Source organism: Cricetulus griseus, chromosome 4, assembly GCF_003668045.3.
Source record: "Cricetulus griseus strain 17A/GY chromosome 4, alternate assembly CriGri-PICRH-1.0, whole genome shotgun sequence".
In the NCBI taxonomy this organism is placed as follows: domain Eukaryota; kingdom Metazoa; phylum Chordata; class Mammalia; order Rodentia; family Cricetidae; genus Cricetulus; species Cricetulus griseus.
In genome coordinates, this window is record NC_048597.1 from 54,558,424 (window position 1) to 54,582,348 (window position 23,925).

Below are 23,925 nucleotides of genomic sequence, written 5' to 3' on the forward strand. Positions count from 1 at the left end.
TGACTAGCTGAGGCACACAGTGGCTGCTTTCATGAGATGGCCTGTCATGAACTCAAGAGAAAACCCTTTACAGCTGACCCAGGAAGACAGCCACCAGCACAGAAGGCAAGAGACAACTTTCAAACTCAGGTTATTTTGGTAGAGCCAGAGCAAAGGGGGTAAAGGGAGAAGCAGACAGAATTCATCCTGTTTAAAACAAACATTTATGGCAGCAATCAGAAGGGAACAAAAGTTAAAGCCCGGCCATGTATCAAACCTATGATACTGGTGATTAGCTTCCCCCCTTTGGCAAAGCAGGCCCTGCACATGCACACACGACATCCACACGAGAATCAAGTCCATCTTACAAAATCCAGAAGTGCACCAGGGTTTTACGCCAGACTTGAAAGGGTCCTTTCTGGAAAATGCAGACAATTCAGTAATATGCCTTATTTCTTTTATGATATACCACTGCTTATAGTGACAATGTTCATGGGTGTTCTGATAAGGTAAAGTAAAACATATTTACTGAGCCATCTTTCCTAAACTCACTGTCTTTCCTAGAAGCATAAGAATGGGAGTAACTTCTCCAGGTTCTCCTGTGGGCCGCAGGACTGCCAACGGACAGTCAACTAACTGACAGTGGTCAATGTGCAGAACAGCTCTCAGAAGGTGGAAAGCAACAGTAATCTCATGTTTTCCATATCCATGCTTCAAAATAAATGTGTTTTGAAAAACCTACAGTGTATAAAGGGACTGCTTGCTCTGCCAAAGAAGCAGGTAATAGGAGAGAGAGTTCTTACCATATACTAAAAAGTTTCCAAATGAATATTAATCAGTGCTTTAAGAATGCCTTTCAATGACCGGGCGTTGGTGGCGCATGCCTTTAATCCCAGCACTTGGGAGGCAGAGGCAGGAGGATCTCTGTGAGTTCGAGGCCAGCCTGGTCTCCAGAGTGAGTGCCAGTACAGGCTCCAAAGCTACACAGAGACACCCTGTCTCAAAAAACCAAAAATAAATAAATAAATAAATAAATAAATGCCTTTCAATGTACTGCAGAATACTCCTGTTTAAAAGCACTTTATAGGTGAAACCTTTTAACTTCTCTTGGCTTTGCTGACACATCTTAGCAATGCTCACGATGCATGCCAATCACTTAACTTTTACAGTGGGAAACAAGAATCTCTAAGTTCATCCAGATAATGATGCTGACTGTATTGTATTGGCATCATTTAACTCAAAGTGGAGAGAAAAGGCATGTGACATGTTTCTCAACAAGGGGGAACCTGGGACATGCTGTCACAGTGAACAATCTCTCTCTCAAGGGTGAGGCTCATGTGGCCATCAGAACCAACAATTGCTACCTCTGCACCACATGGGGAGAAGACCATGTTCACTATCAGGATGTGTTTAAAATTAACAATCTTTTATTTAAAGAGCAGCAAACCAAGTACTCCTAAGTTTTCTGACTGCTTTCTTGAAAAAGTCATTCACTAAGCATGTGAAAAACACACATGAAAATCTAACTGGATGAAAGGAGGGAACAGAACGCTGCGTGCACAATGTAGAAAAGCAGCATCCTAACCCACGTCACATGAAAACCGTGGATGAGTGCTGGAGCTTACTTACTCACAGCTCTCCACTGGCGTCAGACTGTGGGCACAGTTCTGTGTCAACACATGCGCTGTCCTAGATTTTACTGCTCAGGTTGCTTCTAGTCAGTTGCATTTGTTTATTTGGGAAACTATTACTTTAAGTTCAAGTGACACTTTTCGTTCTTCACTTTTGTTCCCTTGATGTCAAAAGCCAAGTATTTTTTTTTTTTTTTTTTTTTTTGTGTGTGTGTGTGTGTGCAAGTGACCAGATTTGGCCCTGAACACACTGCCCACTACTGACAGACAGCTACAATGCATATATTAAGACATTGCCCAATAGTGTATATGCTTGAAGAGGATGTATCCCAATAAGTTACTTTGTCAGAATTATCAAAGATAAGAACGATGTAGAGCGCTTCACTAAAGCATCCATAATATCCATTATATGTGAGAACCACTAGTATTTTAAAAGACTAAAATGCAAAATGCACAAACTCCCTGAAATCTGGGACCAGAAGCAGAGAAAGAAGCGGGTCACTCTGCAGCCTGAAAGGACTGGAGCTGCCGGGGCAGGCCAAGGCAAGCCTGGCTCTAACCCTGAGAGGCCTCAGCAAAGTGGCCAGGACACTTCCTGCCAGCCTTAGCCCTTGCTCCTCTGAATGGAATTTCTTTTTTTTATATATAAAGATTTTATTTATTTATTACGTATACAACATTCTGCTTCCATGTATATCTCCACGCTAGGAGAGGGCACCAGATTTCATTACAGATGGTTGTGAGCCACCATGTGGTTGCTGGGAATTGAACTCAGGACCTCTGGAAGAGCAGTCAGTGCTCTTAACCTCTGCGCCATCTCTCCAGCCCCTGGAATTTCTTAGATTGAAGACAATGGTGTAGGCTTCTAGAGAATTGACCTGGTGCAGCTGTTTCTTCTCATGCTGAACCTGAAACCTGGGGATGCTGTGTGTCAGATTTTAGCCCCAGGGATGAGAAAGCAAAAGAAACACCATTAAAAGCTTCATGTGCTGGGTGTTTGTAGGGGATCTCACCAGGATGAGGATGCTGCAAGGTGCAATTTACAGTCCATAGCAGAAAAAGACTAATTTTAAGGAAAAAAAAAATTTTTTTTAAGGAAAACTTAATCAATGTCCAGGTTTTGCTGAGCTTGAATTTACTTAACTATAAAATGACGGGATAGGGTGGGGAGGGCTACATTGTGTATGGAGTGATGACAATGTTGAACAGTTTACAAAGACGGTTGTAGTTTTTAAACAAACAACAACTGAAATATATCACAGAGAACATCCTATTTGAATGACAAACATGCTCCATGTCTGATAAGAGCTGAGAGGGGTTAAGACTGGAGAAAGAGGCAGCATGAAATGTCAGAAGTGAACCTAGGCCAAGCCTAATGGATCCAAATACTTTTGATAGTTGTAGTATTGGAAATCGGCAAGCAGAAAACTGAGAGAAAAACAGGCATTCTGATTTTGCCACAATCAACCCAAGATAGGTAATGGCAAAAGAACAATTTAGCACAGTACATCACTAAAGGCCCACAATTATCAGGTGTGGAAATGGTATTCTAGTGTGCTGCCTTTACCTAAGAGCTGTCTAAAGTTTGACAGTGCCTGATTAACAATCAAATAATGAAGTTTTTTGCCTCTAGGAGTGGGCTAATTTTAAAAGTGAAGGTGATGTGCATCCACCTACAGGAGTATTTAAAATAGAAAGTAAAGAAATAGATGGAATGGGAGAATGTTAGATGCCTAGCTTTCAAGGGGACTAGAGGATACTAAGTTGTGTCTCAACAGTATGAGATGGACAGAGTACCCTGGCAAGGCTACAAGAGATACTGGCATAATCCAGGCACAGAATTCAAGAAGACAATGACAGGATCTCATTCCTCCTGGAACAGTAAGGCTACAAAGCTGTTCTTTTTGCCTCCCCTCACCATGCCTGTGGGTGGCATACTACCAATAGAGACCCCCCCGGCGGCAGGATGGGCAGGTAGCATGGGAACTCTGTGGACCTAGCTGGAGAACCCAGCAAAGGAGAATAAGAAAGAAGAGGGCTGGGGTGGGGGAGGAGAAAGAGGACTTTCTATAGGATGAGCCCTTCCTGCGGTGTCCTTGCTATACCTTCAGCTGCTGGCTGATTGCTAACTACTCCCACCTTGTTCTCACACATTCTTACTTTATAACTGAAGTAGTAGCAGGGCAGACAAGAAAAGCCTCAGGAACCCGAAGTGCTTTGTCCTAAATTGCAAGTGTCAAAGACAAATCATCAACCACCTCATGTACATAAGCCTTCATGTTTTAGAACACTGACTTCCATTTACCTGAAAAACAGTGTGATTGTCCAGGGCAGGCCCGTTTCTAGAGAAGTCCCAGGAAGAGAGCTCTGCACAGCAGGGTCCCAGGTGGAACCTCCTACACAACCTCAGGGCACCACGCAGCTAGGACCACATTGAGAAGCAGCTGTGGTTACCATGCCTCTCTAACCAAACAAATGAGAGGACTCTTTGTTTCCTGGATGCCATGACTCCAGATCCTCTGCCTTCAAGGCATCCAACTTCTCCTACTAGCTTCCTTTAAACTGCTCATCACAAAAGACACTGACTGCACAGAGAAGACGCCAGAATCTACACAGAAAGTATACTTAGTGGGTTAAAGGAGTTCTAAGCATTTCCTTAAATCTTTGAAAATGAAATAGGGATCTCTGGAGCCCACCATTTTAGGATTGTCTCTACATTATCTCCCCTATTAGGAATCCCAGACGGCTTTGTTGAAGCCTCTGCCATCCTGTGACCTGCCAGTACTGGACAGGTAGGAGGAAATTCCTAGGGAGGTCACCAGAACACCCTGGAAGCCAGGATATTTTCATTTAAAGATATGGCCATTGACTTTTTTTTTTTTTTTAGTTTATTTATTTTATTTTCTGACTTGCTGGGGTTGTACATGAACCATGTGCATGCAATGAGTATGGAGGCCAGAAGAGGGCACTAGATTCTCTGGAACTGGGGTTACAGATGGCTGTGAGCCACTGCTATCTTGTGGGAGCTGGGAATTGAACCTAGCTCCTCTGCAATAGTAGCCAGTACTCTTAACTGCTGAGCCATCTCTCCAGCCCACCACTGACCTTTCATTGTTGAGACAGGGCCTCAAGTACCCCACATTACCTCCTAAATCCCCACCCAACTGATGACCATTTTGAACTTCTGACTCTTTTGCATGCATAAGCTGCCACATCTCATTCATAAAATGGGCTTATTGAATGCTAGATAAGCACTCCAGCTACATCCCCAGCCACTGACTTCCCTCCTAAAGAGTTAGAATGTCTGGACTTTGTATAAGGATGTGATAACTGGAGGATTACAGAATTCTGCATTACTAGGTATTTCTGTTAGCAGTACAGAAGTTAACTGACATATCAGGAATGTAGGATGTCCACTGAGAAAAGGCTCGGGAGCCCAGTGGATCCAGCCAGAGAAGTAAAACACATGAACTACAATGGGAAGACCCTGAGAGCAGGGCTGCTCAAAGCCATCAGAGCCCCCCCCAACACCAGATGTTTGCCCTGCTAAGTTTCAGTACTGCACTGATCCCAAACCTCCTTTGTATGCCCCAATTGCCTCCCTTTTATGTGTTACTGTATATTGGAAGTATGTAGCTTTCTTTTTGAAGTTCTTATTTTATTTTATTTTTTTAAAAAGATGTGTATGTGGGGCTAGAGACATGGCCCAGTGATTAAGAATATTTGGTGTTATTGTGGAGGACCCAGGTTCAATTCCCAGCACCCACACAGTGGTTCACAAACTATAGTTCCACAGGATCTTATCCCCCTTTTTGGCCTCCATGGAGCACCAAGCATACATGTGGTGCTCACATACATACCTGTAGACAAAACACTCCATACACAAAAAATAACAAAATGAATCTTTTAAATAATTAAAAAATGTGTGTATGTATGTGTTTGTGTATGGGTATATGCACATGAGAGCAGGTTAGGAACATACCCAGAGAAGACCCAAACCTATATCTCTACAAATCAAATATATATTCTAACAAAATGTCTAGTCCACTATTTTACATACTGGAATGTGAGAAATATTCTTCTAATTCACTAGAATGTTTTCATCTAAAAAATAGTTTGTCTAGTATGATTCAAATATAGCATTTAAAAAGTATCTGTTGATACTTGATAAAAATATCATATGAACACGCCTTAAAAAAGACTGCAGGGGGCTCTAGTCACTGTACTTGATTCATTCTCCTTTTTAAAAATAAATATGTGAACAAACAATCTAAGAATGAAATTAGAGCTCTTGGATTTGGGAATGAAGACTGAGATGGGAGGTGAGACCAACAGAACACAGGTATCTTTAGGCATTCCTTAGAGCTTAGAATTCATAAGACTATCTGAAAAACATTCAATCCTTGGCTCAGGTCCCACTTATCTTCTAAAATTGCATTTTATAATAAACATTCTTACTAATTCTGGTCCAAACAGTTCATGAATCCTAACTGTAAAAAGTCTTAGAACTTGAAAGCGGACAAGACCAATGAATAAGAGAGATTCACCCAAGAGCTATGAGAACAGTAACAAAACCCCAGAAGTAGGAACGGGATCTCCGATGGTAGAGAGTCTGTCTACCATGCTTGAAAGCTTGGATTCAATCCCCAGCACTGTATAAAACCAGGCATAGTGGCATATGCCTGGGATCATGCTTCTCAAGGTAGAGATGGAGGGATAAGAGTTGAAGGGCACCCTCAGCTACATGGGAATTCAAGGCCAGCCCAGGAGCCATGAGACCTTTCGTGATAGTTAATTTCACTTGTTAACTTAAAACAACCTAGAATCCCCCAGGAGAGTCTCAGTGAGAGATTGTCTAGATCAGCAGTTCTCAACCTGTGGGTCACAACCCCTTTGGCAAATCTCTAAACATATTATGCTTCATAACAGTAGCAAAATCACAGTTATAGTATCAATGAAAATAATTTATGGTTGGGGATCACCACATGAGGAACTGTATGAAAGGGTTGTAGCATTAGGAAGCTTCATTTTATGCAGGATACCCCCAGGAAAGTGTAGAGCTTCTCCACCACCCTTGGCTGAAGTTAAAGTAACAGTCTCGCCTTCCCCCAACTATTCTTCACAGAAGACCTGGGGCTTCTACCCCAAAAGCCCAATGCTCTTACTCTAAAAACTCAGGATTTGGGATGGGTTTTGCAGAGGGCTGAGTCAAGGAAAGAACAGAACAGTGGTCAAGCTGTGTGTCTAGGAGTCTGAGGCCAAACTTAGTTGTTTCAGAACAAGCAAGGATAGGTTTGTTTCTGAAGGGAGTCACAGTGAGAAACAGAAAGTGAACTCTTGCCCATTGCAATTCATTTTAAAGATCCTGGTGCTGTCTCAGGTCAATGAGAAGACTTACACTTAGACCCAGGCCGGTGTGTGTGTGTGTGTGTGTGTGTGTGTGTGTGTGTGTGTGTGTGTACGGGGGGGGGGGGGCGGTGTTGTACCAGCAGAGATGTGGAAGCAGCCAGTTCAGATCTGGGACAGAAAGGACTACGGCAGCTAGAGCTGTGGACTGCCTCTTGTAACGCCCCTCTCACCTCCAAGCTGACTGTTGTCCACAGCTTTTCTTTGTTCACATGTACAACTCTTAAAGGGAAGGAGGGAGAGAGGAAATACATTTAAACATAAAAGTCAGATCTTAAAAGGCTTATGAGCTCTACCTCAGTACATAACACAACAGGAAAACAAAACAAAACAAGAGGAGTTAGGCAGTAGTGACATGCACTTTTACTCCCAGCACCAAGGAGGCAGAGGCAGGCAGATCTCTGTGAGTTCCAGACCAGCCTGGTCTACAGAGTAAGTTCCAAGATAGCCAGGGCTACACAGAGAAACTCTGTCTTGAAAAACAAAACTAAACACAAAAACAACAGGAATAAGTGGAGAAGGCAGAGGAAGAATCATACCCACAGAGAATGTGATTTTTAAGCAAATGGATTACATGTTGTCCCCTTTAGGGAAGAATATGACAAAGAAATGATACATTAGTTACACAGTTCCCAAGGTTACAGCACAGAGCTGGGTAAGACAAATACAGCTACTTTTCAGATGCTTCAGGAAATGGAAGGGAAGTCATACTCAATGTTGGACACAACAAATGGAATTACAGTTTCTAAGAAACCTTAAGACAGGAAAAATAGCATTTGGCTAAGGCAAGGGGACAGGTGACAGATAGAAAGCAGCCTGGTCCCTGAAAACACAGTAAAAGGCTTCAACTTAGTTGCAGGCAATTGGTGTGTGTGTGCGCACACACGTGCGCGCTCACAAGAGCTGGAATCAACAAAAATGATGAATGAGTAGTTCTATCTAGAGAAAAGAAATGAGATCCTGAGTCAGCAAAAATGCTAAACTCTATTTACTCAAGAAAAGAATAAGTCAACTAACCAACAGAGTGCACCAAACAAAAGGATCCTGAAACACAAGGACACAAGAGGTGACAAGAAGATGGTGACATTTACTACACTAGGTTCTTCAGAAACTGGCATGTTAATATTAGCAGAAACTGGATGACTTTGGCTGCAGAGAAACCATTGTGAATATGCATATGTAATGAGTATCATGACAATCACATGTGGTATTATATTTGGAGCCACCTGCTAAATGTCAAGTCTGGCAGGCAGTGTGGTTCCTGGAGATGAGGGCCACATCTAGCACCTGTGATCTACAAAGACATTTAATAGCTTTTAGACAGTCTGTTTCAATGGTCTGTCCAGGAAATCTGAATTGCTTCATTTGAACTGCAGTTTGGGGAGCTTGCCCATGGCTTTGGCAGCCATGTTAATAAGGAGAAGAGTGGTCAAGGAAGCAGCTAAGGCATCACACCTGAATAATCAGTATCTGACTGTATTGGCAGTCCCTACTGGACAATACTCTGGCTCTACACACTGCATCTCATTATTGAATCCACATAATGACACACTTAAGGTGTAAGTAAGCAGCTAGGCCCAGTGGTACAGGTGTGTAATTCTAACCACTCAGGAGGCTTAGGTCCAAGATCACAGTAGTACAAGGTCTATGTGGGATGAATGGATTCAAGGGTGGCATGAATAACTTAGTGAGACTCTACCTCAACATAAAAATGTGAAAAAGATGGCTAGGGACATGGCTGAGTGGTAGAACACTTGTCTATCATGCATGGGGCCCTAGGTTCAACCCACAGCACTAAGGGAAAAGGGGGGAGAATTAAAAAGAATACAACTGAATTACAACTAGGAAAGATTTTAGATTACTTGAAAATACTGGCAAATTAGGAATTATTGGTATAAATTTATATGGTATTAATGTATAGTGTACTATGTAATATATAGTATACAAAAAAGGATGGGCAGAGGTGGCACACACCTTTAATCCCAGCAGAGGCAGAGGCAGGCAGATCTCTGTGTTCGAGGCCAGCCTGGTCTACAGAACAAGTTCAGGACAGATTCCAAAGCTACAGAAAAACCCTGTCTCAAAAAACAAAAACAAAATACAAAAAGTATTAAGAAGAAATATACATTAAAAACATATGACTGGGTGGTGGTGGTGCACCCTTTAATCCAAGTACTTGGGAGGCAAAGGCAGGAATTTCTGAGTTTGAGGCCAGTCTGGTCTATAGAGTGAGTTTCAGGACAGCCAGGGCTGCACAGAGAAACCCCGTCTCAAAAAAAACCCAACCAACCAACCAACCAACCAACCAAACAAACAAACAAAAAGAGGAGGAGGAGGTGGAGGGGAAGAGGAGGAGGAGGAAGAGGAGGAGGAGAAGGAGAAGGAGGAGAAGGAGGAGGAGGAGAAGGAGGAGGAGGAGGAGGAGGAGGAGGAAGAGGAGGAGAAGGAGGAGGAGGAGAAGAGTAAAAGGACTCTAAATGAAGATATTACGTGATACTATAAGTAACACAAATTTTTAGAGCCAGGTGTTGGTGGTGCACATCTTTAATCCCAGCACTCGGGAGGCAGAGGCAGGCGGATCTCTGTGAGTTTGAGACCAGCCTGATCTACATGAGCTAGTTCCAGGACAGCCTCCAAAGCTACAGAGAAACCCTGTCTCAAGAAATAAAACACAAAACAAAACAAAGTAACACAATTTTTCTAACTCACTAACAATTAAGAATGAGGACAAAGGGCTATATGTTATATTAGAATTTATTTTCCTGTTTCAACTTTTAAAACTGTGGTTACTAAAGTAGGTACACAATTATTTTATAATCCTCCTGCATGGTTAAGTTTAGATAGATCTTGAAAGAATGAGCGATTATAAGTAATGGATCTACTAATTCCATGTGAACATAATAAAGTGATAGTTTATTAATCCAAGTTGTTAAAACCTTGACTAAGAATTCATTGGCTATGTGCATTTTTTTACCTGTATGTCATGGGCCAATTTTTTTTAAAACACTGAGGGGAAAAAGCCTCATTAATTGAAATGCACATGAAATTGTCAAAATAAATTCTGACAAACACTAACTTTTGACAGGGATTTCAGAATAAAGAACAGAGAATACACAAGATTAAATTAATAGATAAGCAAGTGCTAGAACCCCAGGGAATCCCATGGTGATGCCAACAGGTTGTAGAGACTGTAAGCTAAAGATGAGTCCCCGTACCCACCAATACTTTATCTTCAGGTAACATTAGTGAGAAATAACCAATCCCAGAACAGCAAGCAGTATCCTCAAAACATGAACTAAACCAATGCCTGGTCATGGATTCACACCTGAGGGAATGACGGTTTTCTTCTCCTGGTTCTGGTGGTGAGTGTCTCTGGACTCCAGGCTCTATATGAGCCATTAGCCCAGATTGGTGGGCTGGAAACAAGTTTGCTTTTCCTGGTACCATGCAAATAGAAGTGTTCCCAGTTCTCTTCAAATGAAGCAGAAACCAACATGCTGGCTAGCTACAGACAGACACCAAGGGTATACAAGGGAGTTGCTAATAATGTGCACACTCAACCTTCATGGGAATTAAGACTGAAGGTCTTCAACTCTGATTCAGCTCTCTCTTGAGCAACAATAAGACTGGGGGTATGTTTTTCACTGTTGGCCCAACTGCAACAGTATACATAATCTTGAGCTTGGTTATTTTGAAATGATCTGGAGTTCTGTCTTCAGCCATAACAAACATGTACAAGAAAGTTCACTGGTGAGTATTAGTGCTGATATTTATTTTACTTACCTCTTTGACACTGTGTGTTACAGCCCATATTAGAAAAACTCTTGACATCACCTGGAAAGAAGTCAGGACAACAGAAGACGGCACGATTCCTGAAAGAAATTTAGGATGTGTAAATTAATGTACTGTACTAAGTTTTATCACTTAGCATGTTTTCCAAAACTTTCAAATTTAAATGTTTACAGTCAACACCATCTCTAGCAACTGAAGATTACCTATGCTGCTATATATTAAGTCTGGCAATATAGTCATCACTAAAACTGTTTTTCCTGCCTCAAAGCCAAGCCTGTTCATGACAACTGAGGAAGCTGGCTACCTTTCTTAAGTCTTCAGAGTCAGTGATCAACTACAGTATTTTTAATACTTACAGACAAAACAAAACCATCACCCAACCATTAAACAGGGATACTGATGGTTCATTTTCTAATACAGCTTTCATGATGACTAAGCAACTATGAATGGGAAATCAGTCCTACTTTTGTCTAAGGAATGCTGTAAGTTCTTGGATATCAAACTTGAATATCTGTCCAACAAGCTTAGCAAAATCAAAGTTTATTATTTTTTAATTTTATTTATTTATTTTTAAAACACCCACACACTGTAAACATCTTTTTTAAACATTATTTTTATTTTATGTGCATTGGTGTTTTGCCTGTGTGTATGTCTGTGTGAGGTTGTCAGATCTTGGAGCTATGGACAGTTGTGAGCTGCTATGTGGGTGCTGGGAATTGAACCCAGGTCCTCTGGAAGAGCAGCCAATGCTTTTAACCACTGAGCCATCTCTCCAGCCCCCCAAAATTTATTATTTTTAAAACAATTTCTTCTCACCTTGTTCACTGCAAGCATAAGTCTAATTATCCTCTCAATGCACTCAGTTTGTAACATGAGAACATCTTTATTTTAAATAATCATCAAATTCTACTAAGCTTTGGCTTCAAATGCTACAACCATGACCCCTACCTAGACCCAGGCCACATGTAGCATTCTTGTCTCCTTAAACTCCCAAATAAGCCATTATCTGGAAACACTCTTTTCTCTTTGTGACTTCAAACTAACATGGAAATGCTTCTAAAATGAGATTTGGAAGCCAGCAGCCCTTCTGTTTCTCTCTGACCTCAACTACTGCCAATGCCTATTCTTACTTGCTAGACTCCTGGGGTTGAACATGGAAAATTCGGCACCAGTCAGAGTCTGTCTACTTTAAAACCAACCTCATCTTCAGCAACAGTCAGTGGGCAATCCTGAACCATCTCTATTCTTCAGCAGTCACTGGCTATCCTGAACAATTTCAATTCTTCAAGCTCCCTAAAATACAGTCTTCTGAACATTTGTATAGCAGGACAAATTACAACTTGCCAAAGACCAGTTATAAATCAGATGGAGTTACAATTGTCACCACAGGCTTGTTACAATGGGAAATCACTTTACATCTCTTTAAGGGATGCTATATCATGCTAAAAAATGGATTTTTGACAAGAAACATGGGCTTCAAAGAGGGATAGTTTGATTCCTCAAACAAGTATTATGGGAATGTCAAACACAATGTTTGGCATATAGAGGCATGTAGAATGAATGGAAGAAAATATAAATGCAGAGATAGGTAAACACATATTGAGTCCAGACAAGAATTTTCAATAAGAGTATAAGACAATTCAGTAGAAAAATGATTTTATTTTCAATAAACTGGTGCAATTAGGTACTCAGGTATTCACAGGTGAAAATGAAGGACTTAGATATAAAACTTGACTCAGGAGCTGAGGGGATGGCATGATGGTTAAGAATGCTTCCTACTCTTCCAGTTTGATTCTCAGCCCCCATGTTGGGGGGGTTGCCCAGTAAGGTTGTATCTAGGAACCTGACACCTCCACTGGCCTCCTTGGTTACCCACACACATGTGGCATAAATGTACTGACACACATACTATTTTTAAAAACTAAGAAAGAAAATAACTCAAGGCTGGGATGCAACTCAATGTCAGAGCACCTGTCTAGCTAGGCCCTGGGTCTGAGTCCTAGCCAGACTTGTGTGAATGAACACACACACAGACACAGATACACCCACCCACCTCCACACACGGGGGAGGGTAATCAAAACCTTTAGGGCTAGAACCCTAAAACTCAGTAGAAAAATAGGTGTGAATCTTGAAGGTTTGAATCACACAACAGAAAAAAATATATTTGGCTCATAAAACCCAATAGCTTGTGCTTTGAAGAATACTGAAAAGGAAGTGAAAACAGCTGTGTGTTCTGGTTTGGATATAAGGTTTGATGCCCAAAGCAGCAATGTTCAGAGATGAGCTTTGGGAAAGTGGCTGGACCATAACACTATATTTTGCTAAAAGTGCTCTGATCTCATCAATGGGCTAATCCGCTGAAGGGTTCCTTGACAGGTGAAAGACTTCAGGATGTAGGGCCTACCTGAAGGAAATAGATCACTAGGGGCATGCCCTGAGAGGGTACGCATTGTGTTTGGATCTTTTCTTGCTTTTAGTTTTTCCTGAATCCTGCCATCATCAGAGAAATAGCTCCCTTTGTCCCATGCTACCTCTGCAGTGATGCTGCTTTACAGCCCCACAGTGATGCAGCCAACTGACCATGGAATGACAGTGTGGGCCAGAATAACTCTTCAAACACAGTGATGGACACTAACACACCACAGACGGGAAAAGATCTGTCATCTTATCTGACATGAGAAATTTTTACAATTCCATAATGATAAAAACAGCCAAATTAAAAAAAAAAACAGTTAAAAGGTGTGTAAAAAGACACTGAACATCATTAATCATCAGGAGACACAAATCAAAATCAAATAAGATATACTTCACACGATACCTGTTTGGACTGTGAAATGGTACAGCCACTCTGGACAGTTTGTCAGTGCCTCAAAGTATTAAACGGTGAGTTATATCACTCTTACACAGACACACGAGTGCACAGGCCACACACACACACAATTTATGTTCCCACAAAAATTTGTTTATGTATGTTCAGATGGTATATATGAACTAAGACGTGGGAATAAGTGTTTATCAACAGATGAATGGGTAAACAAAATATGGCATATTCTTTTTTTTTTTTTCTTGGTTTTTTGAGACAGGGTTTCTCTGTATTGTTTTGGGGCCTGTCCTGGAACCAGGCTGGCTACAAACTCAGAGAGATCCGCCTGCCTCTGCCTCTGCCTCCCAAGTGCTGGGATTAAAGGCATGTGCCTCCAGCGCCCGGCTAAATATGGTATATTCTTAAAAACAAAGATTAATAAAAATACGGGGCTGAAGAGATGGCTCAGAAGTTAAAATCCCTGGTTGCTCCAGGTTCCATTCCTAGAACCCATATGTCAGCTTACAGCTGTCTGTAACTCCAATTCCAGGGGATCTGATGCCATCTTCTGGTTTCTGTGGGCACCACAGATGCAAGCGATACACAGACACATAGGCAAATGAAACATCTACATACACAAAGTAAATTAATAAAAATTAAAATAAAATAAGAAATGTTTGAAATTCTCAAAGAATTAAAAATGTATCAAAAATGAAAAAATATAAAAAGAAATGAAGTACTGATATATGCCACAATATTGATGAGCCTTCAAGATACTATATTGAATTATAAGAAGTCAATGGCAAAATGCCACACAAATTTATGTGACAGAAAGTAGATCTGTGGTTACCTAGGGCTAGAGTTTTGGGGGAAACAGGAAATGACTGTTAATGGATTTCCTTTTGGAGTAATGAAAATGTTCTAAAATTGACTGTGGTAATGGTTGCACAACTCATACACTCTAAATGGGTGGATTATATCTGAATAAAGAGAAGTTATTAAAAATAAATATGAGTAAAGTGCAAAGCCTGGTTACATAATTACACAACACAGCTAAAGAAGCTACTTAGTGAATCAAACATTTAGATAACAATTGGAGTAAGTTTTACAAGAGCTGGAGACTTAGATTTTTATGAGCAGTAAGCATTTGTTGCTTAAGGAAAGATGAACATCTCACACCGCTGCTGCTTCCTCCTGCTCTTTAACTTTTGCCCGTCTTCCCCAGCCACTGAATAGTGTGCTGTGCCGCTGAGCTGCTGGTGTTTCTGGAAATGTTCCCGGATGCTGTTGTGTTTTCATGAGGTTCAGAGTCTGGACTTCAGAGTTGTAAGCTCAAAACTGAGTCTATCTCATTCACTAGCGAGAATCCAGTGCTGGGAAACTGACTTATTACATTAATCAAGCCATGCAAATTACCGTAATAATCCAAATAATTCATTTGTTCATCTGTAATAGTGGTACAGCTTTCTAACAAACAAATAACAAGGATTGTAGAGACCCTCATCTGTTGCCAAAATCAGAATGCTTATAAGTGTGACTTTAAATGAAGAGACTGGAAGACAGTGCAACTCAGCTGAGCACTGGAATCCTCTCTTCCCACCTACCAATGGAATCTGGGGCCTTGTGCAGGCTGGGCAGGCATTCTACCACTGAGGTATATTCATGGACACAAAGGATTCTTTTATTTTACTTTTAACATTTCTTTATTTTATGTGTATAAATGTTTTACCTGCACATCTGTTGTATGTGCACCACACGTGTGCCTGGTGTCTGAGGTAGTGAGAAGTGGAGGATCCCCTGAAACTGAAGTATGGATGGTTGTGAGCTGGGAACTGGACCCTGGCCTTCTGCAAAAACAAAGTTCTTAACTGCTAAGCCACTTCTCCAGTCTCCAACAAGGGGCTCTTTGTGTTTTTGGAGATAGGGTTTTTCTATGTAGTCCTGGCTGCCCTGGAACTTGCTATGTAGACCAGGCTGGCCCTGAACTCAACTCACAGAGACCTGCCTGCTGAAACTAAATGCCACCATGTCTGGTCCAACAGGGATTCTTAGTCACCCCTTCTTCACCATAAAGCACCCTTTTCTAAGTAATAAAGAGTATTTATATTTGTTTTCCTTTCAAAAATGCTAAATAAAAAATAGCAGAAAGTTTTCCTTAGAAACAGAATTTGAAATCCAAAAACAATGATTTGTTCTTTTCTTTTATCTTTACTTTTAAAATGTATTTGTTATCATTGTGTGTGTATGGTGTGATGTGATGTGTGTGTCACAACATTCAAGTAGAGGTCAGAACACAATTTGTGGAGTTTGGTTCTCTCCTTCCACTTTTTGTGAGTTCCAGGGATTGAATTCAGGTTATCAGGCTTGCCCAGCATGTGCTTTAGCGGTAGATTGAGCCACCTTGAAAGCCCTCTGAGCATGTTTAAAAATACATATGAATTCTAATGCTTGTGCTCTTTGTACTGTTTTCCCTTATATATTTCTCTTACACCCTTCAAAACATCTTGAGTGATACTATTCCTTTGAGTGAATATATTTACCCATTCTCCTTTTATCAGACATTTAAATTACCTCAAATTCCTTGTTACAATGAATGAAGGAATAAAATACTATAAATAACTTAAAATTTTTGAACATGGATTTGTTCAAGTACTATTTTCTTGGGGCAGTTTCTCAAGAGTCAAATGGTATGAACATTTTTAAGGCTCTGGAAACACATTGCCAAATTACTTCCCAAATAGTTTGTTATCAATTTGAATTCCTAATCAGCAATATCCAAGAATACATGCTCTTGGCAATAAATTTAAATCTTATTCGCAAATAAAAAACTAACATTTTGCAATTTGGCGTCTGGCCTTTCTTTTAGGCACCCCTGCATCCATGGCAGGGGCTGATTGCTTAGGCTCACCCGTTTCCCCCACTTGTTTTTCACTCCCACTCTCAGTGACATTGCAACTTATCTCAACAAGACACCCAGCAAACAGCTGCTGAGGTCATACTCTAAGCACACTCTCAAAATACCTGTTCCTCTAGTCCAGCTGAAATGCCAGGAGGGGGCCTGGGGATGGAGCTAACTGGCTGAGCACTAGGATAAGTCCCAATGCTCAACCCAGCACAGCATAACAACAACAAAGCAAGAAACCATCTAACAAAATATACCAGCAGGAGCTAGGCATGGTGGCACATATCTGAAATCCCAGGACTCAGAGGCTAAGGCATAAGGGTTTTAAGTTCAAGGCCAGCATAGGCTAGCATATGAAGACTGTCTTAATAATAATGAAAAATGCCAGCAATGTGTGTCCAGGTTTCTATTGCTGTAATAAAATACCATGACCAAAAGCAACTTGAGGAGGAAAGGATTTATTTCACCTTACTTATACTTCATATCCAGAGAAGTCAGGGAAAGAACAGGGAGGTAGGAGTTGATGCAGAGGTCATGGAGGAGTGCTGCTAATTGGCTCACTCCCCATGATTTGCTAAGCCTGCTTTCTTTTTTCCTTCTCTTTCTTTTCCCTTCCTTCCTTCCTTCCTTCCTTCCTTCCTTCCTTCCTTCCTTCCTTCCTTCCTTCCTTCCTTCCTTCTTCTCTCTCTCTCTCTCTCTCTCTCTCTCTCTCTCTCTCTCTTTCTTTCTTTCTTTTTTGTTTCTCAAGACAGGGTTTCTCTGTGTAGCTTCGGAGCCCATCCTGGCACTTGCTCTGTAGACCAGGCTGGCCTCGAACTCACAGAGATCCTCCTGCCTCTGCCTCCCGAGTGCTGGGATTAAAGGTGTGTGCCACCAATGCCCGGCAAGCCTGCTTTTTTACAGCACCCAGTCTAAAGCCCAGGTGTGGCAATTCCCACAGTGGGATGGGCCCTCCTACATCCAATCATCAATCAAGAAAATGACCCAGGCTTGCCTACAGGCCAATCTGGTAGGGGTGCCCCAATTGAGGTTCCCGACACTAGTTTGTGTCAAGCTAACACAAAAACTGTATGCAAGGGGGTGTAGTAAAGAAAGTGCTGAAATGGCTCCTGCACTGGGGAAAGGTTTTCATTGTGAATAAGAGGGAGAGAACACCCAGAGGCATCTGGTTGTGGCCAGAGCAGAGAGCAACAGACTGGACATGGCCAGATCTAGGGAAACGGAACCCTAATAGCAAGAGGGAGAATATCGAGAGTAGTAGATAAGGATGAGTGGCTGGGTGAGGGAAGCCTGTGAGCTGGAGCAGGCCTGAGAGTTTAGGGAGAATTGGGCAGGATGTGTGTGTGCATATATGTATGTGCATGTGTGCCTGTATGCGTGTGTGTGTGTGTGTGTGTGTGTGTGTGTGTGTGTGTGTGTGTGTGTGTGTGTGTGTGTGTGCTAGTGTGAACTTTGAAATGTATGATGGGTACTTGTGAATACACACTACATGTAGGAGCCTGTAGACTAGCATGAACTTTGATATGACAACAGGAGTCACAGGTATGTCCATGGGGAGTCATAGGTCCCTTCTCCAGAGACAAGGGAAATGACTCCCTTTTGTGGACAGAAAACCCATTTCACAAGTTCCTGAGGAATGCTGGATTTTACCAAACTGCCAGAAAATCCTTCTATAATCCTGCTTGAGATGGGCCAAAACTATCATTTCTGGATATCTGCACTGCCTTTTGGAGTTTGGGGAATTATAGTTTTCTTTGAACTTGACATTCCAACCTTTTGTTGATGATAAAAGACATTGATAATCTCTCCTGTAGCTGATTTTCAGCAGAGGAGGGTCATCTTGGAGGTTCAGAAAGGCTGGAATGCCAACCAAAGGCGGGGAAAGGTAGAAGAGGAAGACAATTACAGGAGACTTGAGGAAATTCTGTAAAAGCATCGGTTCACTGACTGTGCCTGATGACAGGTAGCAATCACACTGGTGGGACTGGTTTACATCAGTAGCACAAGCAAGAAGAGGGGCCTTCTATAAGGAAGACTGGCTGAACACTGGGAGCTCCAAGTCAGCCTTGCATTCCAGCTACACAAACAGAAGGCCATACAGATGGTCCACAACACTTTATCTCTGAAGCACCTGCCTCAGAGTGAGGCTTGTGGTTACCATGTGTATTCCATAAGAAACTGTCAACCCATGTTCTTTTCTGGAGGGATGCTGTGCAGTGCAATGCTTGCCTTAACTCTCTGTGACCCTTCCATACAGCTCCAGATGGGCAATCAATCTGCTTTAGACCTTTATGTTTGTTCCTTTCCAATGGTAAGAACTGTATAACCTAGTCTCCCTGGGACCCAGAAAGCTCTCAGCTAAACCTGAAGCATAAATCTCATGCAATCAGAGTACAGACAGATAAGGCCCACTAGATGCCCTTTTCTTTTCTATTTCTGTACTCAGATCCACTATGCTTGTGGCCCTTGTTTGGACACAATGGCATGGCATGTTAAAATCCAAACCACAGATGTTTTTGTTATTTTCTGGTGTCAGGGATTCTACAATCTTATTAGTAAATTCCAGATTAAAATTCATTCAATAAAGATTTTCTGGCACTTATTGTCATTTTATTTAACAAGTATTTCTGGAGTACCTACTCTATGCCAGGTTCTGTTCCCTTGATGGGATTCCAACTGCAGAAGACCAAGTTCTATGTGACCTTAAACAGGGCATATAGGAGACATTCTTCAAAACACACCTCTAACCTGAGAGCTTTTCCATGAAGTCAATGAGGGTGCTCGGCATTTGTAAATGAGAGAATACTGTGATCACAAACAGGTAAAGGAAGTCACTGAAGTCAGGGAGCAGGTAGAGCAGACTGATACCATTGGGATTGAATGTGATGATGGTGCACTACTCCAGACAGACAGTGGGCTATTCTCTGTTCCTTTCCCAGAAAGCAGAAAAGTGACCATGCCTCTTGAGGCTAGAGCACCCAGCCATCTCCAGAAAGCAACTGCTGTACAGTTTACACAGCCACACTTACACTACTGAGTTTTGACCAAAGAAGTTTGGTGGAAATCAACAGCACAATTACAGCATTTATATAACATCTGGGGGTTTATGTGAGGTTATCACTTCAAAAATTGGCTCTAGTGTCTATGGGCACTATGCTTTTTGATGTACACAGGCACTGTACTTTCTGCATGCCAGTAGGACAGTGTTCTAATATTTTTATCAAATAGAAATAGATACAAAGGAGAAACAGAGAAACAAAATGTAATATTTCATTTGTCACTCTTGGTAACAAATATACATTAAACATTAAATCCTTTCCTGTGAGTTGAGGAACTGTCACTTTAACAGTACAAGTACAAATGGGACATGTGTTCCCTCAAGATGTGAGGCAGGATCCATATTCAACACAGAGGCAACTCCACCTAGCTGTTACTATAGGGCTGTGTACAGCAGAGAGAGGGCCCTCATCTCACCGAGTCTACCTCTCAAAGTCGGGATTTTCAAACCTAGAGCCCTAAATGTAATTACTTCATGTGGCATTCAAAAGACGTAAGACAGGATGGTTTGATCACTAGAGAAAACTGGGATTACTAGGTCCCACTATAAGCCAAGAGTAACCTAAGGCATTTTCCCTTATAGAAGCAATTCTGCCTTATGGAACACAGCCACAGAATGCATCTTGGAATACTAATGTCCCCTGGGATTTTTAGGGGAGATCCATTTTCACATTAATGTTAAAAAGGGACTTTAAAAGTGACCCTTTCCACACTATTGTTAGGCTGTGTGTCTCTACTCTCAAACCTCTTAGAGTAGTAGACTCCACCTGCTATTAGCGAAACTCGAGAAGAAAAGCTGGAAATGCACTACAACACAGCATATGGGGGCAGGCTGGGCTGGGGAAAATGACAAGGAAAGTACCATACAACCACAGAGGAGGTAAGACCTAGGTGGACTAGCATACTTGTGTGGAGTGGGGTGCCGGCCCTGAGCTCCTTTCAGGAGGGTTGGTGCTTTATGCTGTGTCCTCACACACTGAACAGCTGCCTGCCGCACTGGTTTTAGGTTGCTGCTGCAGAGCCATTTCCCGCTTCAGATGGCTGCTGTCACTGTGCCTGTGACTAACAGCTTTCTCTTCCCTTTACCTGAGCTTCTCATATGTAAAACACCAATAAACTGGTTTGGTACAAAGCTCAGTGTCTTCTGAGATCCCTCAAACAGCAGCTTTTCACCCACTTGTTTACTTTGGGGGTCTCTGCTATCATTGCTTAACTTCTGAATAAGAGCAAAGCTAGACATAAAACATGCCATGAGTCTCCAAAGTTTCTGAACATAAAATAATAGAATGCCATTGTAAAAAAGGTGAAGCCATAAGAATACTAGGAGTACACAAGTAAGCCAGTTATAAGTCATGGTGGCTTACTCAACCCTCCACTAAAGTCAGCATGCATTCCAACACATTCCCAGCTGATTATTTTTATGGTGTGCAGAACACAGGTGTTTATACCAGACTATTGATAAACAGCTTTGCTATATGGCAGACTTGTAAATTCTTGACAGAAAGACCACCTCATTTTTTTTTTTTAAAAAAAGCAAAACGTCTGTCAGAGCCAAATGAAATTAACAGTTGAACTATTACATAAGTAGCATTATATAAACAGCCCTGAATTCTCTGTTTTGATCTACTCCATTTGTTATGTCACAATGAAAGGTGGGGGGCACTGGCAGGGTAGAGACTCTTCTCTGTATGTCCTCTTAAAACTTTTGAATTTTGTGTCATGTAAATGAATTATCTACTGAAACTCACGTAAATATCACTGTAAAGATGGTATGTGAGCAGATTGAAGAAAATAAAATCTCAGAATTCACTTGGTAGCCAGTGTAGTTATAACAATGTCATGTACATGGACCAGATCCGGAAAGAAATCCAAAAATAAAACTGTTGACTAAAACTGGAGACTTTGTGGTCATTTTTTTCTTTTTATCAAAATGAATTTCAGTATTAGGTATTAGACAGACTCTCTGATAGACAGACAGACAGAGAGAAGTGCCTGGCTAGGTAATAAAGGCAGTGAACTTCCAAGATGGCCAGCTTCTTCATCACCCTCCTGACAAAAGCCTGACAGCTTAAAAAAAGAAAAAGGGAGGTGGGGGGGGGGCTTGTCAGTTTCTATCTCCCACCAGCAAGTAGGTCCCTGCTGATGGACTGGCTCAACAAGTTCAAGGCCCATTAAGACATGTCACATAACAGCTCTGGGCCAATCAACCATCTTAGCTTTTTTCAAAATAACCAACCCTACCTAATTAGAGAACAAAAAACCTCAGAGGCTTTAAAACTCCAGACTTGAAGAAAAGACTGGATTTTCAAGTCATGGTCTTTGTGGTGGCTGTCCATGTTCGAGTCTGTTCCCCCATGCCCTGCCCGCTTTGCAGGAGTCTTTTTCTCTGTATATCTATCTGCTGTGTATACATTTCCTCCCCCCTCCCCAATAAATGCCTTTCTTTAACTGCTGATTCGATCTGTGGTCCTGATATTTCTCTACTGCTGCTGCTGCTACTTGTTGTACATCATGTTTTTCCTGACTTTTAATTCTTTAACTGGCAGAAAAAAAAAAACAAACCCAATCAAGACTCCTAAACTGTATCATTTCTAGACTGTATCAATTGTAGAAGCCAGGTTATTTGAACCTTGAACCCATAACCAACATACTGAGAACAATTTGGGATTAACTTGACTGCACAGGCAAGAGGAATAAAAGAAAGGGTCTCCCGAGCTATTCACAGCAGACATGCATAGTTCAAATGCCTTTGCAGTCTCTGTTTCCCCTTGCTGCACTCATGGGGGGGGGGGGTGTTCACTGAGTAGGAGGCCAACAGAACATGGAAAGAGCCTGTCGACAGCATATAAAAGACACACACTGAAAACACTGCTTGCGGGAGGAGTGAAGCTTGTCAAAGTAGTGCAGAGGCTGGGAAAGTGAAGAGAAGAGAAAGCAATTATAACCTGAACCTAACAATTCCTTGGCTAATTTTAACTAGAGAGGTGGAAAGTATCTGCAGCTTGAAAACGATAGGCAAACGAGTGTTCAGGTACAAAAGACCCACCCACACAGAGCCTGAAATGGTCACTGCAAGAAAAAGTGTATTTCCCGTCAATCATCTGCCATGGTTCTGATAATGCTTCAGTTGTGGCTCCTCCAGAATAAATAAATGGCCTTAGGAAAGAACAAAAAATCCTAAGCTCAGAGCAGAAGCTGTAACTTTTTGTTACAAGATAAATCAAAGTCAGTGAGACTTTATTAATGTCAAACTTGGCAGAAATGCCACTCTAACATTTCTCAGATATGAATAATGGATATCAAATATTAACTCATATTTACTTTTAAATGGGGTTGAAATAGAGTTATTTAGCCAAGGTTTCTTTAACTTTTTGAGTCAAGAGCTATCACAGTTGATATATTTATTCATATTGAACTATGCTCATAAATAATTTTAAATGTTTCCTGTGACTTTAAAATGCAGAGAAAACAGTGACAACTATTTCTTAGTGATGGATCACAGATGATTCTTATTATTATGAGGGGTGTATTATAACATGTGAGGGGAGGGCCGAGGACAACTCTTCTCTTCCTCCACCTTTACATGGGTCCCAGGGTTTGAATTTGGGTCACCAGGTTTCCAGGCTGCTGAGCCATCTTGCTGCCCACCATGAAGGGTGATTTTCACAATCTTCACATTTTTTGGTATTAGCTTATTTTTTTAAAACAACAAAAAAAACCCAATGTGTATGTGTTAATTTTATATTAGAAATAAAGTGTATTCCTTTATGAATGTTACAACTTGATCTAAAAGCCATTAAATTAAAATGGGTACAATTTCTATGAAAACAGCTGTAACAGACTGACTTACAATTATTTTAACAAAAAAGCAAAACTCCAACACATATAAAAAAATTAAACACAGTATGTGAAAGATTTTACTTATTATCTGCTCCTTATATTAAATGGAGATTTTGCTGGGAGGAAGATGAGACTGTACATAGGTCATTACTGTGATTTATAACCATGTGTGAGGCCTAAAGGCAAGTCAGTGTTCTTTGCTTCTCAATTAAAGCTTACAAATAAAAAAGATTAATCATTCACATTGAGTACTATCCCACCACTATATTCTATTACCATGTGGCTGCTGTATTGCTGTGAACTTACAATTTTAACAATAATCCAAACCCTTTGTGGCAGAAAATTCTGATTGTTTATCTTTGTGCCCTTCCTTCCCCACAACAGAATACTGGTTTTGGGACACTGCTGACATATTAGTTTTCTTGGAATTCCTTATACCTTGAGAAAGCCATGTAAAGCTTTGCTTGTATAGCCACTTTATGCCTGTGATATGAATATGACACCACATAAGCCA

At 41.2% G+C, this 23,925-nt stretch overlaps 1 protein-coding gene across 1 annotated transcript in view; it reads right to left on the reverse strand.

Annotated features, from left to right (window-relative positions):
• Positions 1-23,925, reverse strand: part of Hacd2 (3-hydroxyacyl-CoA dehydratase 2) — an 85,514-nt gene that overhangs the window by 24,563 nt on the left and 37,026 nt on the right. Inside the window, exon 4 of the mRNA XM_027412775.2 lies at positions 10,800-10,888. Coding sequence (XP_027268576.1) covers positions 10,800-10,888 — 89 coding nt within the window. The remainder of the gene's footprint in view (positions 1-10,799; positions 10,889-23,925) is intronic.